The 22,611-nt window shown below is 35.0% G+C and overlaps 1 protein-coding gene across 1 annotated transcript in view; it reads left to right on the forward strand.

Annotated features, from left to right (window-relative positions):
* Nucleotides 1-14: 14 nt before the first annotated feature.
* MMUT (methylmalonyl-CoA mutase) overlaps nt 15-22,611 on the forward strand; it is a 35,119-nt gene continuing 12,522 nt past the window's right edge. Inside the window, exons 1-9 of the mRNA XM_011756876.3 lie at nt 15-170; nt 4,035-4,458; nt 5,480-5,847; nt 7,298-7,455; nt 10,094-10,265; nt 12,512-12,760; nt 15,288-15,399; nt 16,413-16,528; nt 19,789-19,904. Of these exons, the coding sequence (XP_011755178.2) occupies nt 4,074-4,458; nt 5,480-5,847; nt 7,298-7,455; nt 10,094-10,265; nt 12,512-12,760; nt 15,288-15,399; nt 16,413-16,528; nt 19,789-19,904 (1,676 nt within the window). The 5' untranslated portion in view covers nt 15-170; nt 4,035-4,073. The remainder of the gene's footprint in view (nt 171-4,034; nt 4,459-5,479; nt 5,848-7,297; nt 7,456-10,093; nt 10,266-12,511; nt 12,761-15,287; nt 15,400-16,412; nt 16,529-19,788; nt 19,905-22,611) is intronic.

Raw genomic sequence — 22,611 nt, forward strand, 5'->3', positions numbered from 1 at the left:
GGTGTCGGCCTACGCCCCCAGAGTCATCTGGCTGTCGCTGGCGGTTGCGCGGTTTGTGTGGGCTAGGTGAGGGCGGGGAGGCCTGGCTGTCTGGATCTCTGACAGGTGAGGCGGGGGACGCAGAAGTCCAGCCGCCCTCTCATGCAGCGGAGTCCGAAACAGGCCTACCAGTGAGTAGGACGTACACCTTTCAGATCTCTCCATTCTTCTGGCTCCTGTCCTTCCTCTACCCCTTTATTTTGAACTTTTGTCCTTTCTCTCCCCGTCTGTCCTTTACTTCTGTCTTCTTACCTTCCTACTGTGACGGGATCCCACTCTCTGCCTTCTCCTTAGGTTTAGATTTTCACTTCGACCAATCTCTCTTTTTGGGCGAGGTCCTTGGCAATTCGGAGGTACTTCTGGAAAGAAGGTGCTTTTAATACTTTAGGGGCCATGTCGTTATCTTCTCTGGCCACCTAAGCACCCTGACTGTTCCCGTTGGCGGAGGTCAGTTTTTGTATGGTTCCAAAGGGATGAGCTTGCTCCATGGCTGCCTCCCTTCTAGTTTGTGGGTTATGTCATTGTCAGGGTTTTTCTAAGAGTTTTCGGGACTAAAAGTGATTTTCTGTGTGCAAACAGGATTAAGAGTGTAAACAGGGTTAAGAGTGAGAGGTAGAATAGAAAAGACAGGTCTAAAGTGACATAAAAGCTTAAATTACTAACTCGTTCTCAGTTTTGTCTAGAAAGAAGGTGGTTTTAGGGAAGCTTGAAGCCCTGGATAACGTACGTGTGTAAAGTTTTAAACCACTTGATGATTTTCTCCCAATATAATTTTGTGTTTAATGATGTACTTATGCTAATATCAAATATAATTTTCATGTCCTATGTTTCCATCTCCAAACCCAACTGGTTGAACATCAGAGTATCTTCTTGAACTATTAATGTACAATCACACGTCAGCAGCTAAAGCTTGAAGTTACTGGTTCAGAATTTTTTTCTCACTGATTTGTTTTTGAGGTGTGGGGGTGGGATTAATCATTCCTCTTTAACTCATGTTAGTTGTCAGTAACATATTTGCTTTGCATGTTGCTTCTTTGAATGCTTGAGGCCTCTCTTGATGGTCTTCTGAGAAAATTCAGAGGTCGTATTGCCTTCCGCAGTAGTTGTGTTTTTATCTAAAAGTGGTATCTGTTTCCAGCGTCCACCAATTCACATGTGATTTTCAAGCAAGATCCTCCACCAGCAAAAAGATTAGGACTTGCTGAAGGCTGAGATGATTGTTAGCATTTTTTAGCAATAAAATATTTTAAAATTAAAGTATGTACAGTATTTTTTTTACACATAATGCTATTGCACACTTAATAGGTTACAATACAGTGTAAATACAACTGTTATATACACTGTGAAACCAAAAAATTTGTGTGACAGGCTTTATTAACTTTATTGTGGTGGTCTGGAACCGACCCTGCAATATCTTGGAGGTTATTGTCCCTTATACGGGGCTCTTTCCTATTAGTTGTTCAGATTTGGGAAAGTCCACATGAAATGAGTGTGATATTTCCTGCCAACAGTTTAGACTCAGGTGGGTTTCAAATTACCTTTTATAGGATTACTATTGAAACGGTTTAGTTGCAGCTTCATTATTTTTCTCACCCACCTTTTAAGCTAGTAAATAAAGTGGATGGCTTGCAAAAAGATGGATGACAAGGACCCCATAGATTTAAAGAATAAAAATTGTGCTAGTATTAAAAAATTGAAGGGTTTTTTGTTTGTTTGTTTGTTTTTTCTTTTTTCTTCTTCTTTTTTTTTTTTTGAGACAGGGTCTCTCTGTTGCCCAGGTTGGAGTGCAGTGGCACGATCTGTGCTCATTGCAACCTTTGCTTCTCGGGTTCAAGTGATTCTCATGCCTCAGCCTCCTGAGTAGCTGGGAATTACAGGCGTGTGCCACCACGCCTGGCTAATTTTTGTATTTTTAGTAGAGACTGCATTTCACCATGTTGGCCAGGCTGGTCTTGAACCCCTGACTTCAAGTGATCCACCCGCCTCGGCCTCCTGGAGTGCTGGGATTACAGGCGTGAGCCACCATGCCCGGCCTCTTTTTTGTTGTTTCCATTTAGACTTTGTTCTATGTACTTTTTACATAGTTGAACCTATTGCATTTAAAATTATGTGTCTTGAGTCTTTTACTTACTACTTTTTGAGTTTCTCTTTTTTTGGGAAAATACGCATAACACATTTTTAACTTTGTACTTATACATGTATTTACAGAAACTGCATAAAACATAACTGTATAATTTGATGAATTTCCACAAACAGAATATATCTATGTAAGTGGCAATCAGATCAAGAGCATTACTCCCAAAAGCCCCTCTCTTGCTCCTGTTGTATTCTAGCAACCATAAGTAATCATTCTTCTGACTTCCGACATCAAAGATTAGTTTTGCTAGCTTTCTAAACATATTTTAATAGCTACATGAAATGCTATCATTTTTATATGCTGTAATTCACTTATTCATATGTTATTAGACACAATTTTCCTAAATTTTCTCTATTACAAATAAAACTATAGGGAACATCTATGTATTATTACAGAAGCTTTCCCAGGAGTTATGTTCCTCAGTGGAACGGCATAAACATTTCTGAAACATTTCATATATATTGACAATTTACTTTCCAAAGTAGTTAAAATAGTTCATACTCTCACCAGTGGTTTATGGCTCTTGTTTAACGACCCCGTAATAAGTGTTGAGTATTTATTTCATTTAAACTTTACTAAACTGATAGGTAAGAAATGGTATGGAAAATAAAATTTGAAACTCCCTTTATTTGTTGCCGTATGCAGTATAATACACATAGTATAGTGAATATATTAATGTTTGTATCTCAGTATCTTTTTAAATAATAGGCTCTATATGTTTAGGCTGTATGACTCTGACAAGTTTTAGTAATTCAGGTGAACAGTTTACTGCTTTGTGAGGTGGGATTTTGATCAGGCGACTTTATTTCTCTAAGCCTCAGTTTCTACATCTAGAAAATGATGACACTGAACCCAGCAACCTAGTATAAAAATCTTTGCTAGTTATCAGGAATGTACAGCTCTAATGTTGGAGCAGTTTATAAATTAGCACAGAAATAGATTACTGAAGAGGCCATTTGGCTCACCTTATGGGTTCTGGGATGAGTTGTGAGCGTATTAGTTAAATGCAAGGACTTTGAAACCAGCTGCATAGGTTCCAGTCAATGCTGGCTCTTCTGTGCCTCGGTTTCTTAATCTGTAAAATGGGGCTAATAATAGTACCTACCTATTAAGGGTATTGCAGAGATTAAAATTGCTACTCTCTGTGATGTCATTATAGACTTCTGTGTTACTAGCCCATAGAAACGCTGCAAGTTGGAGATAATGCCTTAGCTGAATTAGCAAGAGAATAATATTTTAGGCAGAAGGAAGAGCAAGAGCAAATTCACAAAACTTTGACATATGCGCAGCCAACTGTAGGTAATCCAGTATTTCTAGTGCACAAAATGCATAAAGAGGACAAAGACAGAGGTGGGTCTGAGGGGGAAACAGAGACTGGTTCATGAAGGCCTTGAATACCTGTTTGTCTTATTCACCACTTTTTTCCTCCTTTACCCAACATAATGTCAGTCATAAACTGATATTTAATAAAAGCATTTTGATGTTAATTAGGAGGCTGTAGTATATCTTCCACATGATACAGAGTCTTTGAAAAATTTCATGGGGAGTGTGACATAGTCATATTTACAATGATGTCATTGTATGGAAGGGATTCGTATAGAATGGAATAGAAGGGGGCTAAGACTGGTCAGTAAGACCAGCTAAGAGGCTACTGAGGAAAAAGAGTGGAACTAGAAGACTGATAGTAATTGTGGAGAAGAGGGGCCAAAGTTATAAAATATCAGGTGCAGGAAGCAGAAAAGGGGAAGAAATGAAATCAGACTAATACATCTTCTTTCTTTTTTATTCCTTTCTAATCAGTAGCTCCTATTTCCCACCCCTTGTTCTAAATGTTTATACACTATGTTTCTTTTTCTAGGTCAGTTCTTATTTCTGTTGGGTGTTTCCATGCTCCACCATGTTAAGAGCTAAGAATCAGCTTTTTTTACTTTCACCTCATTACCTGAAGCAGGTAAAAGAATCATCAGGCTCCAGGCTCATACGGCAACGATTTCTACACCAGCAACAGCCCCTTCACCCAGAATGGGCTGCCCTGGCTAAAAAGCAGCTGAAAGGCAAAAACCCAGAAGACCTAATATGGCACACCCCGGAAGGAATCTCTATAAAACCCTTGTATTCCAAGAGAGATACTACGGACTTACCTGAAGAACTTCCAGGAGTGAAGCCATTCACACGTGGACCATATCCTACCATGTATACCTTTAGGCCCTGGACCATCCGCCAGTATGCTGGTTTTAGTACTGTGGAAGAGAGCAATAAGTTCTATAAGGACAATATTAAGGGTGAGATTTTAATATAAGACATAGTATTTGTGATAAGACATATACCTCCTATATTTTTATTTTTTTGAGGTTAATCTCTGTAAAGATGATATTCACTCCATAATTTTGTAGTTAAAGACTACACTCTGAAAAAAGTAGATTTTTTTAAACTTCTGTGGTCAAAAAGATAAGTGAGTTAGAATAAGGTGCTAAATTTTTGAAAGAAAACAACACTTACATGCACATTATTTAAAAGAAATTAGGTGAGGTGAAATTGCATGAAGAAAAGAAGACATTAGCTTTGCCTTTGAAAAATGTTTAACATTGTTGGGATAGGTATTGGAGAGGAAGATAGTTAAATGATGCCCAAAGAAAGTGTAAATGTGATAACGTGGTACAAACATTCAGTGCAATCTGGCATTCATTCACTGAAAATTATCTTAATTATTATTAATTCTTTCTGAGCTGTAATAAAATCATAGTGTTTGAATACTAAACTGGTAGATTTATAAGATTGTACTGCCCATGGAAGGTTGAACTTATATTTAGTATAGATTATTTTAGTTATTTAAAAATTTTGTACGATTGTCATAATTCTGTTTTCCAGAATATTTTGAATAGCCAAGAATCCTCTTGTGGCAGTGTTAGATAAAAGAACAAAAAAGTAAGCAAGCATACAAATGTTAAGTTATTTTTACCATATATGAACAGCCAGATCTTTTCATGAATTTTAGAAATATTTCAATCAAGTACCATATCTTCAGATAGACATGAGATGATTGAGATTTGTTGTTTCTTCCATTCTTTCCTTTAGTGAGGTCCGGAACTAAATTTGTGCATTTTGGCACAAGGGAAACAACTGACTCTCTTAAGAAGTGAAGTATCTTTATTTAAATTGGTTTTGACATGTATGAGCATAAAAATAGTTGTTATAAAAGTATACTGTTATGAGATGAATCAACATTTTTAGTGGTGTTAAAGTAAATCATTTACCTTGATTCCAGACTCTTGAATCTTACATTATTTTTCTATATGTATTTAGCTGGTCAGCAGGGATTATCAGTTGCCTTTGATCTGGCGACACATCGTGGCTATGATTCAGACAACCCTCGAGTTCGTGGTGATGTTGGAATGGCTGGAGTTGCTATTGACACTGTGGAAGATACCAAAATTCTTTTTGATGGAATTCCTTTAGAAAAAATGTCAGTTTCCATGACTATGAATGGAGCAGTTATTCCAGTTCTTGCAAATTTTATAGTAACTGGAGAAGAACAAGGTGTACCTAAAGAGAAACTTACTGGTACCATCCAAAATGATATTCTAAAGGAATTTATGGTTCGAAACACATACATTTTTCCTCCAGAACCATCCATGAAAATTATTGCTGACATCTTTCAATATACGTCAAAGGTATACTTTGTGGTTATTATAGGTTTTTCTATAGTTCCTTGAATGTAGGAATTTTTACACCATGCTAAAACCTAATTTTAAAACTGAGTATTATAAATTTGGAATGTTTTATTATTGTTACTTTTTGTTTTTAATGTACTAATTTTATGTTCTGTCATTACTTGTAGGAATCTGGGCAATAGATCCTTACTGTGTTTTCTTTATTCCTAAAATTTAACTCTGATAATTGTTAGATTCAGGGAGGTCTTCTACTTACATTTTTAAATTTTCCTCCGAAATTCAGATGCAGTTGTGAAGTAGACACTGGTATCAGACAAATGGGGATTGGAATATGAGCTTTATTTCTGCTAAAAGCTGAATTGGAAGATATCACTTATCACTCATATCTGCAATCTCAAGGAGGTCCCTAATATTCACCCCTGAATTAGACTCATCTTTCCCAATGAGAATGATGGGAAAAGTCCCTCCATAGGGACACATTTTCCTCCTTCATTTTCCTGTGAACAATTTGTTTATATTTCCACCCATTATTCACACTTTGCTTCTTACTAGCAATGCACTCCTTCTCTTTACCTATGTTAAAGTCAGACCATTATTTCATGGCACAGGGAAAATCGTCATCAACCCTTTTTATCTCTATCAATCCTTGTAATTACTATTATCTCCAAACTCTAGCAAGCATTGCTTAGCAAGCATTTTATGTATGGTTAACTCTTGGTAAAGATAGTTTTTCTTGACTCTGCAGGATATGTGTGATATACTCTACCTAATGTGAAATTTTAGAGGAATGGTGGAAATACAGTTTTTGTAGTGATTGTGGTGGAAAGAACCTGTCTGGGATATGCTTAGTATTAAATGTCACAGTAAATCAAACTGGAATCTTTGATTTTTAAAGCCATGCATTTTATCCCATTTTGTTTCAACATATAGTACTAAGAATTAAATCATTTTCTTTTTTTTCCTGCCATGTACTTATTCATGTTTGATGCCTTCATTCAAATTAGAAAATTAATAACTAGTAAATAATAATAAATTTATACATCTTCAGCAAATTAACCCAAAGTTTGGGTCTACAACCTCTTATGAGGTCTAAGTGATTGGTTTGGAATTAAAAATGCCTCATTTAGTTCTCAGACCAAAGGTTACATTCCTAACCTCAGCTAGCTAATTCCACAATTTAAACTTTTAGAAGAATGGTTAGTACAAATTCTTGTCCACCAGAAAAATAAAGTAGGTAGAATCCTGATGATGGTTCATGGACGAACCATTTCAATTGGAAAGCAAATTAAATGTAACAAATAAGTATTAAATATTTTGTTAACATTATAAACTACCAAGTATATTTGAGTTTAACGTAATTTTAAAATAATATTTACGCTTAGAAAGTGGATTTAATAGAACCTTTTAATATTTTACTTATTCATTGTTACAATTTTTTTTTTTTATGTAGCACATGCCAAAATTTAATTCAATTTCAATTAGTGGATACCATATGCAGGAAGCAGGGGCTGATGCCATTCTGGAGCTGGCCTATACTTTAGCAGATGGATTGGAGTACTCTAGAACTGGACTCCAGGCTGGCCTGACAATTGATGAATTTGCACCAAGGTGAGTAAATTAAACCTAGATATTGTTTCAACATTAAGAAATGCATAGGACCATTTTATATGTTGATAAAATGGATTTATAAATATAAATATCAGGCTAGATTTAGATTTTCTTATATTTGAGTGATAATGAGAGAAAAAGCCAATATTTCTAATAAAAAATAGAATTAAATTTGGCTGTACTTCTTTGTAAATTCCAGGAATATCTTGTTTCCAACTATTTAGAGAACACAAGTTTCACGTTTTAACAAACTATATTAAAATGTAGACATCATGTTTAGGCAGTTTTATTTTTCTAATTTTTCCATTTTAGAATACGGAATTAATCTATTATTTATTTTTTATTTTTTATTTTCCTGTTGCACTATCTAATGTAATGTTTTGGGATCCACTGTGCTGTTGAAACATTTGTTTCACAACAGTTTCTTAATAATGTTGTATGACAAATATGGGAAAACTTAAATGAAGTTTATGAAATATTTAAATTTGGAAGTCGAAAGTCATTCAGTGGTTCAGTCAGTACAGCAATCACTTGCTAAGCTTTGCTGTGCCAAACACTAGCCTATATGCTGACAATACAACATGTAGAAAACATAGCTTCTGCCTTCAGTGTTTATAGACTACTGAAATGCTCCTTTATACCAGGGATTTGTGTACTTATTGTGACAGCAGTTCCCAAAGTGTGGTCTAAGAACAGTTGGGCATTGCTAAGACTCTTTCTGGGGTATTTGAGATAAAAATGGTTTTTATGCTTATATTAGAGCCTCTTTTTCACTTTCATTTTCTCAAGAATTTATAGTGGTGTTTTTCAGAAGCTACACGATAAGTGATATTGCAACAGATTGCAGAAACGGATATGAGACTCCAGCTGTCTTCTCTTAAGCCATACATTGAAGAGATTTGCAAAAATGTAAAACAATGATGCTTTTATTATACATATATTTTAAGAAGCATACTTATTTTTCATAAGAAATGTTACTAATGTTAACATGTTGTGGGTTTATTTTGATTTGATTTGATGATTATTGAGATAGGATCTTGCTCTGTTGCACATGCTGGAGTGCAATGGCATGATCACTGCTCATTGCAGCCTCAGCCTGCCAGGCTCAAGCGTTCCTCCCGCCTCAGGCTCCCAAGTAGCTGTGACTACAGGTGTGTGCCACCATACCTGGCTAATTTTTAAATTTTCTTGTAGAGATGGGGTTTCCCTGTGTTGCCCAGCTGGTCTCAAACTCCTGGGCTCAAGCTATCCTCCTGCCTTGTCCTCCTAAAGTGCTGGGATTCTAGGCAGTAGCCACTGTGCCCTTCCTTATTGTTACTTTTAAGTGAACTAGTAAAGAAAATATTGATAAATATTATACAAATAAAGAAATAAATTCTTTGGAATCTTCAGTAAGTTGTTTTTTTTTTTTGTTTTGTTCTTTTTTTGAGACAGAGGCTCGCTCTGTCGCCCAGGCTGGAGTGCAGTGGTGCGATCTCCACTCATTGCAAGCTCCGCCTCCCAGGTTCACACCATTCTCCTGCCTCAGCCTCCCGTGTAGCTGGGACTACAGGCGCCCGCCACCGCGCCCGGCTAATTTTTGTATTTTTTTTAGTAGAGACGGGGTTTCACACCATGTTAGCCAGGCTGGTCTCGATCTCCTGACCTCGTGATCCGCCCGTCTCGGCCTCCCAAAGTGCTGGGATTACAGGCATGAGCCACCGCGCCCGGCTGGAATCTTCAGTAAGTTTTAAGAGTAAAAAGGGAACCTGAGATAAAAATATTTGAAAATTGCTGTGTTAAGAACTTTCAAGGCTGGGTGTGGTGGCTCATGCCTGCAATCCCAGTGCTTCGGATGACCGAGGTGGGCAGATCACATGAAGCCAGGAATTCAAGACCAGTCTAGCCAACATGGCAAAACCTGGTCTCTATTAAAAATACAAAAGTTAGCTGGGCATGGTGGTGCTTGTCTGTAATTCCAGCTACTTGGGAGGGTGAGGCATAAGAATCGCTTGAACCTGGGAAGTGGAGGTTGCAGTGACCTGACAGTGCTTCATTGCACTCCAGCCTGGGCAATAGAACAAGACTCTGTCTCAAAAAATCAACTTCTTCCAAAAATGTATCAGGAGTGGATTTGCCAGCTTTGTGCCTTTAGAGACAGGCAAGTAACCTAAATGTTTAAATCAGCACAGAATATGAGATAAAAGGGAGAGGTGAAGGAGAAGTATATGCCTAGACCAAATGCACAATCATTCTTTTACAAAACACTTTCTGACTATTTAAACAAAGCAGATTTGCTGTTTTATTTCATTCATAAGTGACTCCTATCTTACATATTGAGTATTCCTAAAATATATTTTTTTAAAGAAATTGAATCTTTCTTTAATGAAGGACACAAGAAGAGATTCTTTCATAAAGAAAACCAATTACAAAGTGAATAATTCTTACCTGAAACAAAATTTCTTCCATATGCATAAAACTGTGATTTTATGTTAGGTTTAAAGTTACATAAATATACATGTACTGATCTTAATTCAAATTAAGTTGTTTGAAATTAAAATATAGACCTTGATTTTCTAGTGTGTGATGCAATTAGTTTTTTTTTCTGTTCTATATTGTTAAGTTTAATTAAATTCTGGACCTAGCATTACTATTTTAGGTTGTCTTTCTTCTGGGGAATTGGAATGAATTTCTATATGGAAATAGCAAAGATGAGAGCTGGTAGAAGACTCTGGGCTCACTTAATAGAGAAAATGTTTCAGCCTAAAAGTTCAAAATCTCTTCTTCTAAGAGCACATTGTCAGACATCCGGATGGTCACTTACTGAGCAGGTGTGTATATAATTCAAAATGTAGAATTTTAATAAAGTCTTTTATATATATATTTTCTGAGCAATATGGCACAAGCAGGAAATAGATTTAAGAAGCTATCTGTTAATATTTGAAATCATAAATATTCTGAAGCATAATGTATACTTAGATTTGTAATTATACATAGTATAATAAATAAATAAATAAAAATTGTCTCCCTCTAGTGGTTAACAATATAAAATCACTTACATCCTAGCTTCCATGTAGTGCTGAAACACTTTTGTAAAAGTAAACAAGGCTGGGTGAGGTGGCTCACACTTGTAATTCCAACAATTTGGGAGGCCGAGGCAGGTGGATCATCTGAGGTCAGGGGTTCGAAACCAGCCTGGCCAACATGGCAAAACCCCGCCTCTACTAAACATACAAAACTAGCTGGGCATGGTGGTGCATGCCTATAATCCCAGCTACTTGGGAAGCTGAGGCAGGAGAATCACTTGAACCTGGGAGGTGGAGATTGCAGTGAGCCGAGATCACACCACTGCACTCCAGCCTGGGCAACAAGAGCAAAACTACGTGTCACACACACACAAAAAAAGTAAATGGAATTTAATGATGAGGAAGAAGCAAAAGTCATAAGTTAATACTCCCATATATTTGTAAGAGTTATAATTCTTAACATAAAACTGCCTATTTAAAATTGATTGTATATACATACATATTTTATATGTTAAAGTTATATGTTTAAACAAGCATGCAAGCAAACAGACTGTTTAAAGACTATTTTTACTTGGGTAATTTTATTTGTTCTCTTAAAAATTGTATAGTTATGGCCTTGTTTTTATACATGTTCTCTTTACATATGAAATTATTTTGGTACATTTAAAAATAATTTATATGTGCAAAGTTACATTGCTTTTATACATTTAAATGTTGAGTAATAACTATTGTGCTCCATATGAAATATAACTTCAGGTTCTTTTTTTTTTTTTTTTTTTTTTTTGAGACGGAGTCTCGCTCTGTCACCCAGGCTGGAGTGCAGTGGCCGGATCTCAGCTCACTGCAAGCTCCGCCTCCCGGGTCTACGCCATTCTCCTGCCTCAGCCTCCCGAGTAGTTGGGACTACAGGCGCCCGCCACCTCGCCCGGCTAGTTTTTTGTATTTTTTTAGTAGAGACGGGGTTTCACAGTGTTAGCCAGGCTGGTCTCGATCTCCTGACCTCGTGATCCACCCGTCTCGGCCTCCCAAAGTGCTGGGATTACAGGCTTGAGCCACCGCGCCCGGCCAACTTCAGGTTCTTATAAATGGAAAAATAGACTGGGCGCAATGGCTCACGCCTGTAATCCCAGCACTTTGGGAGGCCAAGGCGGGCGGATCACGAGGTCAGGAGATCAAGACCATCCTGGCTAACATGGTGAAACCCCGTCTCTACTAAAAATACAAAAAAATTAGCCGGGTATGGTGGCGGGCGCCTATAGTCCCAGCTACTTGGGACTGAGGCAGGAGAATGGCATGAACCTGGGAGGTGGAGCTTGCAGTGAGCCGAGATTGTGCCACTTCACTCCAGCCTGGGCGACAGAGCAAGACTCCATCTCAAAAAAAAATAAAATAAAATAAAGTAAATATAAGTGAATAAATGGAGAAATAGAGACTTTTAGGTTGGAAGGAACCTTAATAATCATTTTTATTTTATCTTGCTTATTTTTTCAGCTAAGGAAACTGAAGTTCAGAGAGATCCAATGACTTGCCCAAATCACAATTAGGCATACAATAAACTAGAACTCAAATTTCAGATATCTCAGTTCATTGTTTTATCTGTTTGGTTAACATTTATTCAGTGCCTGTTTTGTACACATCATTGTGGTAGATACTGTGAGGTAGACAAAATAATTAGGGGAGAGTGAATTATGAAATGAAGGACTATATAGTCTTAAGTAGAAAAAGAATGTGTTCTTGATATACTTATAGAAAAGTATTTAGGCAATATATAAGTAAGCACAACAAACGTCTGATATTTCAGAGGATTATAAGAGGTAATGTTTTAGTGCTTAAGAGAAGATTAAGCACTAAACAGTGACTCTGACTCTTCTAATTCTCTTCTAATTCTGGCTTCTAAACTAATTTGTCTAAATTTATTTGCTATTCTGAAGCTTAGTATGGAAATTGACATAGAAAGTATGCAGCAGTTGCTGTTTAATCATGTTGCTGTTTATAGTTACAATATCTATCACTTGTTTCTTTGGGTTTTTGTTTTTTATCAAATATTTTAGGATCCTTACAATAATATTGTCCGTACTGCAATAGAAGCAATGGCAGCAGTATTTGGAGGGACTCAGTCTTTGCACACAAATTCTTTTGATGAAGCTTTGGGTTTGCCAACTGTGAAAAGTGCTCGAATTGCCAGGAACACACAAATTATCATTCAAGAAGAATCTGGAATTCCCAAAGTGGCTGATCCTTGGGGAGGTTCCTACATGATGGAATCTCTCACAAATGATGTTTACGATGCTGCTTTAAAGGTGAGTTTTTCCACTTTGCAACTTTGTTTTCAGAATTTGCAGATTTGTAAAGATTTATAGATGTTAAAACTTATAAGTCAAGATTTATAGATTTTAAATTTATAAATCAAATCACTTACAAATTTATATAATAATTTAAACAATGTTTGCAAAAAAAGAAATTCAGATTTAATTTTATAGTTTTCAAAACTGAATCCATTTAAAAATACATTTGTATTAAAGTATTTTATTAAAAGAATTGAAAAGATAGCTAGTAGTTAAAAGCTCATAGAAAGAACAGCAATTTTTGATCTTCCACTTTTTTTTTCCTGCTTCCTGGAGTAAGATACATACTTCTTTGCTTATTTTTGTTTTTATCTGCATAGTTTATAATCACATGTATACTGTTTCTTCTAATTTTATCAACTGTAGACATTACACATGAGACCTTAGACACTATTGCTTTCCTAGTAGAGTAGTTTAGATTTTGGCTGATTCATACCCCTACTATGCCTCCTCCCTTAGTACTGATATAATTATATCTCAATATAATCCTTTCTGAAATCTTCTAATGTTCTCATTTGATTTAAATTGTCTTTTCTCTATTTCTGCTCACTATTGCTGTTGTTTCACTCCTCTTTGCCATTATAGTAGGAATATATTTTCATTTCTCCTCTGTTGAATTCTGAATCTTGAATCCCATGTCTATCTCTTGGTTATTTGGAAGTACATCTCATAGAAACCTGCTAAAAATGGTGCATGGGAGATAAATTATTTGAAACTTTGCCTGTTTGAGAATGTCTTTATTCTGTTTTTATACTTGATTGATAATCTGACTAAGCTTGACATTATTTCCATTCAGGAAATTCATAAGCAAGTTTGTAAGCATTGATCTGTTTTTTATTCTATATTTTTATTCTGGCTTTCAATATTTCTGATCAGAAATTTGATGCCATTCTTATTCAGGATCTTTCTTTTTCAAAGTATTGGGACCTCGTCTTTACTTTTTGTGTTGATGTATAACTTGGTGTATTTTTTCCTACATGGTACTGAACCTTTATTGGGTCTTTTTCATCTCACTTTTTAAAAAAATATATTTTTATAGCTCTAGGAAATTTTCCTGTATTATTTCTTTGACAGTTTTTTTCTTGCCATTTTCATATGGTTTCTCTTTCTAGAACTCCTAGTCATAAGCTATGGACCTCCTTAAATAATATCCTGATGTTCTTATCTTTTTTTTTTTTTTCTTTTTTGAGACAGAGTCTCGCTCTGTCACCAGGCTAGAGTGCAGTGGCACGATCTCAGCTTACTGCAACTTCTGACTCCCTAGTTCAAGCGTTTCTCCTGCCTCAGCCTCCCGAGTAGCTGGGATTACAGGTACATGCCACCACACCCAGCTAATTTTTGTATTTTTAATAGAGACGGGGGAGTTCACCATGTTGGTCAGGCTGGTCTCAAACTCCTGACCTTGTGATCTGCCCACCTCGGCCTCCCAAAGAGCTAGGATTACAGGCGTGAGCCACTGCTCCCTGCCTGTTCTTATCTTTGCTATAGTATATCTGTTTGCCTTTTTGTTCTGTGTTCTTAAAGATTTGTCAACTTTATGTTTCTACTTATTTTTACATTCATGTATTTTTAATTCGTAGAGCTCATTTTTGTTTTCTAATTTCCCCCTTATAATTAATGTCATCTTCATTTGTTGCATTAGTGCAGAATCCCTTTTTATTCTGAATTCATGATATTTTCTGAAGTTTTCTTTTGCGTCCTGTATTGTCTCTGCTTTCTCTCTGTGCTTTTTGTTATTAGCCTTTAGTTAGAGTACAGGCTTTTATTTTGGTAAGACATCTTACCCTTACTTCTCTCTGTATTTGGTGTTTGATAGTTCATTGCATCTTGAGTTCATTTGCTGTAGACAGTAAACGTTGGTTCTCCTGACAGAATGAGAGAGGGGTGGTTGCAGACTCTGAAATTGTCTTCTTCTTTTTTAGCTTCTCATTTTACACTTACGTAGAATCCAATTACGTAGAATCTTGAATTCATCAGGGAAAAGCGGGTTGAACTTGATCCTTTCTGCTAAGCCATATATCATTCCACTGTCTGCTTTCTGCTTTCATATAGAAGCTATGATTGAAAGTTTAAATGTTTCCTGATTTCATTAAAGATGAGGTTACATTGTTTCTCTGCAGCTCAAATAAAAAGTAAATTACATTTTAAAATATATTTTTCTTAGAGACTTTATGTAATTATGAAAACTTTAGGTACCTAAAAATAAAGATTAGAGAATTGATGTGGCTTTAATTTTCTCCCAAGACTTAAGAGGTTTTGTGTTTTTTGGAATATACTTGTTAGTTGTCTTTTCAAGTAACTATAAACACACAAATTCTAATTAATGTCTTTGGTGTTTATTTAATTATGTTCTTATGAAACATTAAAATTTAGTTTATAATTTTATTAATATTAGTAATTATGTAACACTCATAACAAATTTGTATAGTTTATATACATTTTTAATATTCTCTTTTAGTTTTGTTAATGTTTTTCTTTTTAGCTCATTAATGAAATTGAAGAAATGGGTGGAATGGCCAAAGCTGTAGCTGAGGGAATACCTAAACTTCGAATTGAAGAATGTGCTGCCCGAAGACAAGCTAGAATAGATTCTGGTAAGATAAAGTGAGAAAGTTCATATATGAAATCCAGCATTTGAACAGAAATTCATTTCTATTTGAAGATAACATGTATGGTTACTAAAACAAAAATAATGAAAAATGGAACTTGGGTAAATTTTTTCTCATATACTTTATCTATGTTTGTATTTTCGCATACATGGATGCACACAGGCAAGCATATGTACAAAGTGTGTGTGGATGTCTACCCATTGTATATATGTACTTGTTTGTGAATAGATGTCATTAACATTTTGAAGATGACACTGTTGATGATCAGTGTTCTCTGCATTGGAGTATTCATTCATTCAATGAATACTTTTTTAGTTTATTTTGTTTGAGGCACTTGCTATGTCTGGGCATACAACAGTGAACAGGACAGACATGACCTCTATGCACACAAATCTTACATTCTAGTAAAAGAGAGGGAAATGATCAAGCAAATAAAGAATTATAGATCATGATAAGTGCTATGAAGGAAATATGAAGGAGTATAACCAGTGGTAGGGGTTGCGGGAAGTTTTATATAAGAGTAATAATCTGGTAGTTTGAGGTAAAATATATTCTTTATCATGTAAGGAAGTATCTTTGTCATTTTGATTTACTACTTATAGAAGCGTTCTTTTTTTTGTTGAAAAGTGATTGGCTGAATTCAAAAAAATATTAGAAAAGCTACTGGGTATTCATTCTCTACCTTATAAATCTTAGATGGCAACTTCTCTGATTGTTATTTTGAAGTGATAGAAGATTTATTAGAAACTGTGGGAAAGTGTGTATTAATAGTTTGGTAGAATAATGAAAGTCCTTCCTTACAGAGATTCTGACATATTCCTCTACTTTCCTCCCACACCCCCTTCTCAGATTGGGATTTGCTGATCTATGTCGAAGTTTCATTAAGACTTAAGAATACTACTTAAAGATATTAAATTTATAAGAAAAATACGTCATACCCAGAGCATTACAATTAGGCAATTATTTGGGAATAAAATTTTTCTTTGGGAAATTACCAGGTTCTGAAGTCATCGTTGGAGTAAATAAGTACCAGTTGGAAAAAGAAGACGCCGTAGAAGTTCTGGCAATTGATAATACTTCAGTGCGAAACAGGCAGATTGAGAAACTTCAGAAGGTATTAATAGCTTTTTTTTTTTTTTTTTTTTTAGTATTTTCTGTGTTCTGGGCACTGGCTAGGCTCTGAAATTGTTGTGCTTAAATTAATCCTTAAAACAGCATGAGGTGGGTATTAATTTCCATCATTTCAAATGTAAGGGAACTAAAGATAAGACTTTGAGAAACTTGCTCAGGATAAATAATTAGACAACCCGGACTCAGTCTTAGTCTGTTGACACCAAAAACTTGTTTTAAACCATGATATCTACCTCTGTGAAACTTCTAAGTTGTTATTAAAAACCACACTACAATAATACCTTCCATAATTTATAGATTAAAACAAAGGCTTAGATAATTATGTAACTTACTCAAAGTTAAAAACAGAATAAAGTTTAGAGTTAGTATATGAATTCAGGGCTTCTTATTATGATTTCTTTCACCAGAATGGTAGCATCTGATACTACTGTTAAATAATTACTTGCTTTTTGATTTTTAAAATTCAACTATATTTGGTAGTGCTTTAGTAAGGTACAGTATATAATAACCTTTATTTATTTTGATTGAAACTAGAGTACTGTATTCCCTCCTTATTTTGTCACTGAGTTGATCCAAAGCATATGAAATAATAAAATAGGTAAATCAAATTCATTGTCACTGTTGTAACCTATATATTTTTGTTGTGTGAAGCTACTTTGGCCTCTTAATCTTTGGCATTTGTAATTACTGCTGTTTCCAGGGTAGGAGGCTTAAAAATTTAATGGCTTTTCTTTGTTCACTTTTCCTGAGATTGTTTAATGCATGACTTTTTTTTAGTTCAATCTATAAAAATCTAATAGTATTTATTGTATTTGGAAAACCCCTTTCTTCTCTCTTATACTTTAGGTTCTTATTAACTTTATATCTTCATAGCCTGAGGGATTTCATTTATCGTAAATAATGATAAACCTTATTTTGGGCAACAGAGAGGAATTCATTAATGACAATATAGGAATAATAGTTTTCCTATATTATATATAAATAACATTTATTGAGCACTTACTATGTACCACATACTGTACTAAATGCTTTTCTGGAATTGTTGTTTTTGTGTATTATTTTATTTAACAGGTAATTACTATTTTTATTTCCATTTACAGATGAGGGAACTAATGATTGGAGAGTCTCATTTAGTTGCTCAAGTTTATAGTATAAGTGAGAAAGCTGGGATTTGAATGCAGGCTTTTTGACTCTAGTGCCAGTTTAGGATAAATGGATATTCTGATGTAACTTTTTCCTAGTTTTGAACCTTCTTAGGACCATGACCAAATCAAAGTTCTTCTATTATAAAAATTGACTTTCATAGCTAGAATCAGATATTTTTATAGCAAAATATATTTCTGCTTCAATACTCTGAGCTCTCTTCAGTAATGAACTCAAGTTTATATTGTCTTATGCTTTCCTCTTACCCATGGGTTTTAACAGTATTTTACCTGTGGTGGTAATTTTTTTTAAATCGTGAACTACCTCAACAGTAATTTTGTATTAAATTATTTTTTTTAATCCTTAGTCCCAATTAATTTTAGCATGTGTTTTCACTCCCTGAATTTTAGTAATCTGTTGTTGAGATAATTATAGCAAACTACCTAATCTAAGGACGACTAGTTTTCTAGGAAACCAGAAAAGGTATACTTCTCAGGTCTTTGCTCAAATGTCACCTTATCTAAGAAGCTTACAGTGATCCAATATCTACAATGGCACCCTACTACCCTGTGCCAAATCACTTCATTATTTTCTCGATTTACTTTATTTTTCTCTTAAATTGTATGTGTTTATTGTTTCTGTCTCCAATGAAAGATAAAGGAAAATGGGCATTTTTTTTTTTTTTTTTTTGAGATGGAGTCTCTCTCTGTTGCCCAGGCTGGAGTGCAGTGGCCTGATCTTGGCTCACCACAACCTTCACCTCCCTAGTTCAAGCAATTCTCCTGCCTCAGCTTCCCAAGTAGCTGGGACTACAAGCATGAGCCATCATGCCCGGCTAATTTTTGTATTTTTAGTAGAGACGGGGTTTTAACTATGTTGGCTGGGCTGGTCTCGAACTCCTGACCTCATGATCCACCCACCTCGGCCTCCCAGAGTGCTGGGATTACAGGCATGAGTCACCGCGCCCAGCCAAAAATGAGCATTTTTATAGAGAATTTGGGGTTAAGTTTTTTCTTGCCCTAAATATAGTTGGACCTCCATATCTATTGGTTCCACATCTATGGATTTAACCAATAATGAATTGAAGATATTTCAGAAAAAAAGAATGGATGCATCTGTACTCAATGTGTACAGACTTTTTTTCTTGTTATTTCCTAAACCATACAGTATAACAACTATTTATGTAGTACTTACATTGTATTAGGAATTATAAATAATCTAGAGATGATTTAAAGTATACAAGAAAATGTACATAGGTTATATGTCAATACTACATCATTTTGTATAAGGGCCTTGAACATCCCTGAATTTTGGTGTCTGTGGATAGCGTGGGCAGTGGGTCATGAAACCAATTGCCCAAAGATATTGAGGGATGACTGTATAAATTTTCTATACCACCTCTGCTTATATATACTATATAATATTCGTGGCAGCTTCAGCAGTATCATATTTTAGACTCTCTTACAGGTGGTACAATTTGTAAAAAAAATGGATTTATGCAACTTTATTTTGACAAATTGTTGGCAGAGCAGAGTTAGGACCCAGGGAAAACATTTTTTACTATGTTTTTCATTGTGTATCTTAGTCTCTCTTTCTCTCTTGAGATTATTTTTAAATAAAAGTACAGCAATATACATACATATTATTATTAATATATTGTTATTTATCTAAAGGAAACTTAAAATATAACTAAAATATTCTCCAAGTTCATATTTTTTTTCTCTTGTCACTACTAATCTTTAGTGTTCCTTCAAAATACTTCATATGAAAGACCTACTTGTTTTCAATGTCTTGCTACTTTAGAAAAGCCTAAGTAACATGTGCTGCTTGGGAAGGTCAGCACTATTATTGCCCTGCATGTTTCTGATTTGTTGGGGTTATACCAAATGTAATATTATTTTAGGAAATCCTGAGTAAATGAATGAATTGAATGAATAAAATTCCTAGGTTATATATTATTCTGTTCATTTTTTTCCTCTTATATTTGGAGTTAGGATTATGGGAAAAAATGCCACGTGGTATGCATCAGGGTCTAATCTCTTGATCTCTGTTTTATTCTCTCTTCATGTAAATTGTCCCTTTCCTTGACTTTTTCCATAGATCAAATCCAGCAGGGATCAAGCTTTGGCTGAACGTTGTCTTGCTGCACTAACCGAATGTGCTGCTAGCGGAGATGGAAATATCCTGGCTCTTGCAGTAGATGCATCTCGTGCAAGGTAGAGATACATAAGTTGGAGGTTTCCAAAGACTAAAAGTTGGCCGGTTTAGCTTTCCAGAGTATACTTAAATGAAAGGTTGACCCTATAAACCATGCGAGCCCAAAAGAAAATAATGGCATCCATAATAAATTTAATTCTTATCATTTTAAAATCCTCTGTATTTAAAACATTCACATATTTTGAGTGAAATGTATTAATAAATGTATATTTTACTGTGGGTGAGGAATTTTGAAACTACTGAAATGAATCCATTTCACTGATTCACAGGTTGAAATGTGTTGGACTCTCAAGTATATCACTAGGTTTATGCCTATTACCTTGATATTTTACCAGTTAAAATGGCTCTGGGGTGGGGAGGGGAACATTAATCGGAGAATTAATAGGAAAAACTTGTCATCCCATTGCTTTTGAATTAGTTTTAACCATGAAGCAACCAGAAGAGTAACCAACTTCCCCACACTCTCATCCCAGTCCTTCTTCCCTTGTTACTAGAACCACATGTTCTTTTAGGAGTAGAATACTTGTTAATTGTTACTAGTCTTCTATCTCCTGTTGACATTTTGGTCTACTGCATTTGATTTTCTACTGTAATATAATTGCTCTTACTAAGTTCACTAGCGAATGCTCTTTGTCTGATATTGTGGATAATTTTTAGTCCACATCTTGAATTCTCTACAGTATTTAACATTATTGACCACTTCTTCCTTCTTGAAACTTTTTGCCATTTGTAACCCTTAACATGCTCCTTTGTCTGCTAACTTTTGTCATCCTGCATTTTTAAAAGGCTAAGTAAAAAACAGAATCTAATCTCATGTTGTATCTGCTTCTGTGTTACCATAGACGTGATATTTGGCAAAGTGAAGTTTTTTGTATTTACTACCCAATAGAATTGTTGTGAAGACATTAAAGCATTAAAAATAGTTCCTGAAACAGAATATGGCACTTAATGTGTTAATTGTTATTATTTTTCTATTTGTTGTTGTTTTAAAATTATCTCATTATATATATCAATATATAAATAAATTCATTATATTAAGAACCAGAAGGGGCCTGAAATATTATCCTTCTTGTAAGCTAGCAAGTTATTCTGTTTAGTGGGGTGCTGGTTGATGATATGAGATCCCTGGATCAGAACCTAATGACAGTTTGTTACTACAGTATTAATAGCCATAACATCAGCAGGTTTGGGCTAGTTCCTTTGATGCCCAATTGATGTGAGTGATGTGAAAAGGGCTGCTAGGTGATACCTCTTGTACAGTGTATTGGGTTACTTTCAAGGAGAGGAACCCTGAGCTTAGGGATTCTGAATCTTTTGTAATGGGTAATAAGCATGGCCCCCATTGTTCTAGAGGGAGACATTATTATATTGGACAGAAAGCAAACCTACCCTTTGCTCTGGGGGTAGCTAATATTCCTGTCTTCTAAGGCAATTCACTATACAGACATCTTTGAAAACATAGTCCAGAATAAAGAGCCATCAGTGCTTTGCTCCACAGGATATGAAGAAATGCAAGTGACCCACGGAAAATTTTTCTCCCAATATATGGCAACATCATTAAATAGATTACTTTTGCTTTTAAGTGTTTATTTCTTAATATAATGAACTATTAAAAAAATATGTTGCTTTAACTGGTTGAGGTATAGTATAAATAGTATGCGTTGTTTTTTTCTACTACTGATTTCATAAAAGAAATTAGATGACTTTTTTTATTATTATACTTTAAGTTCCAGGGTACATGTGCACAACGTGCAGGTTTGTTACATATGTATACATGTGCCATGTTGGTGTGCTGCACCCATTAACTCATCATTTACATTAGATGACTTTTATTAAAGGCCTTTGACGGTTGCCCATTCCTTTTAGATTAAAACCTAATCTTTCGATAGTCTGCAAGATATGCTAGATGTGACTCTTGCCCATTTCTCTGACCTCATCTTATACCACTTTCCTCAATATGCTGTGTTCCTAATGCCCTTCTTTCTATGTTTAGAACATAAAACATATTTTCCTACATCTCAGAGCCTTTGCTTTTAGTGCTTCCTTTTTCAAACACTCTTACTCTTTTATGTTCCCTTGGGATCCCCTTTTTTATAATTTATATCTTAGTTCAAAAGTCATATCTTCACATCTTCAATAACTTTAAAATAGTTCTTCCAGACACCCCATTCCATCTTTGCCTGGTTTAGTGTCTTTATAGTACTTATTACCTTATGAAATTATCTTACTAATTTATTAATTTAGTTGTTTATCATGTGCATCCTCTGACTAGATGTTACAGATGTTAATGTCTATAAGAACAAGCACTTTTTCTTTGGTCTCGTTTATTACTGTATTGCTCTAGTAGATATAGAGATATAGTAATATCTGGCACATATTAGGCACACAGCTAATGTTGGATGAATTAGTGAACAAATGGATGGAATATGCTAAAAGATTTACTTCTTATCAAAAAATATTTATGGGAGTGTTTCTCTTTATCCATTTGTGTTTAGTGGTGAATTATTCAGCAACCTTCAGGTACTTGTCTATATATATAATTTTTAGGTCATTCAGTCATTTCTTGATTGACAAATGTTGAAAAGATAATTGGATGCATAAAGGCATCCAGAATACATTTTTCACGAGTATTTTCAGAAGAGACGCTTTCATAATACATTAAAAACATTCTTATTTTACATTTTTACAGTCTATTGTTAATAAACA

The sequence above is a fragment of the Macaca nemestrina genome, chromosome 5 (assembly GCF_043159975.1).
Source record: "Macaca nemestrina isolate mMacNem1 chromosome 5, mMacNem.hap1, whole genome shotgun sequence".
NCBI classification, from domain to species: Eukaryota; Metazoa; Chordata; class Mammalia; order Primates; family Cercopithecidae; genus Macaca; species Macaca nemestrina.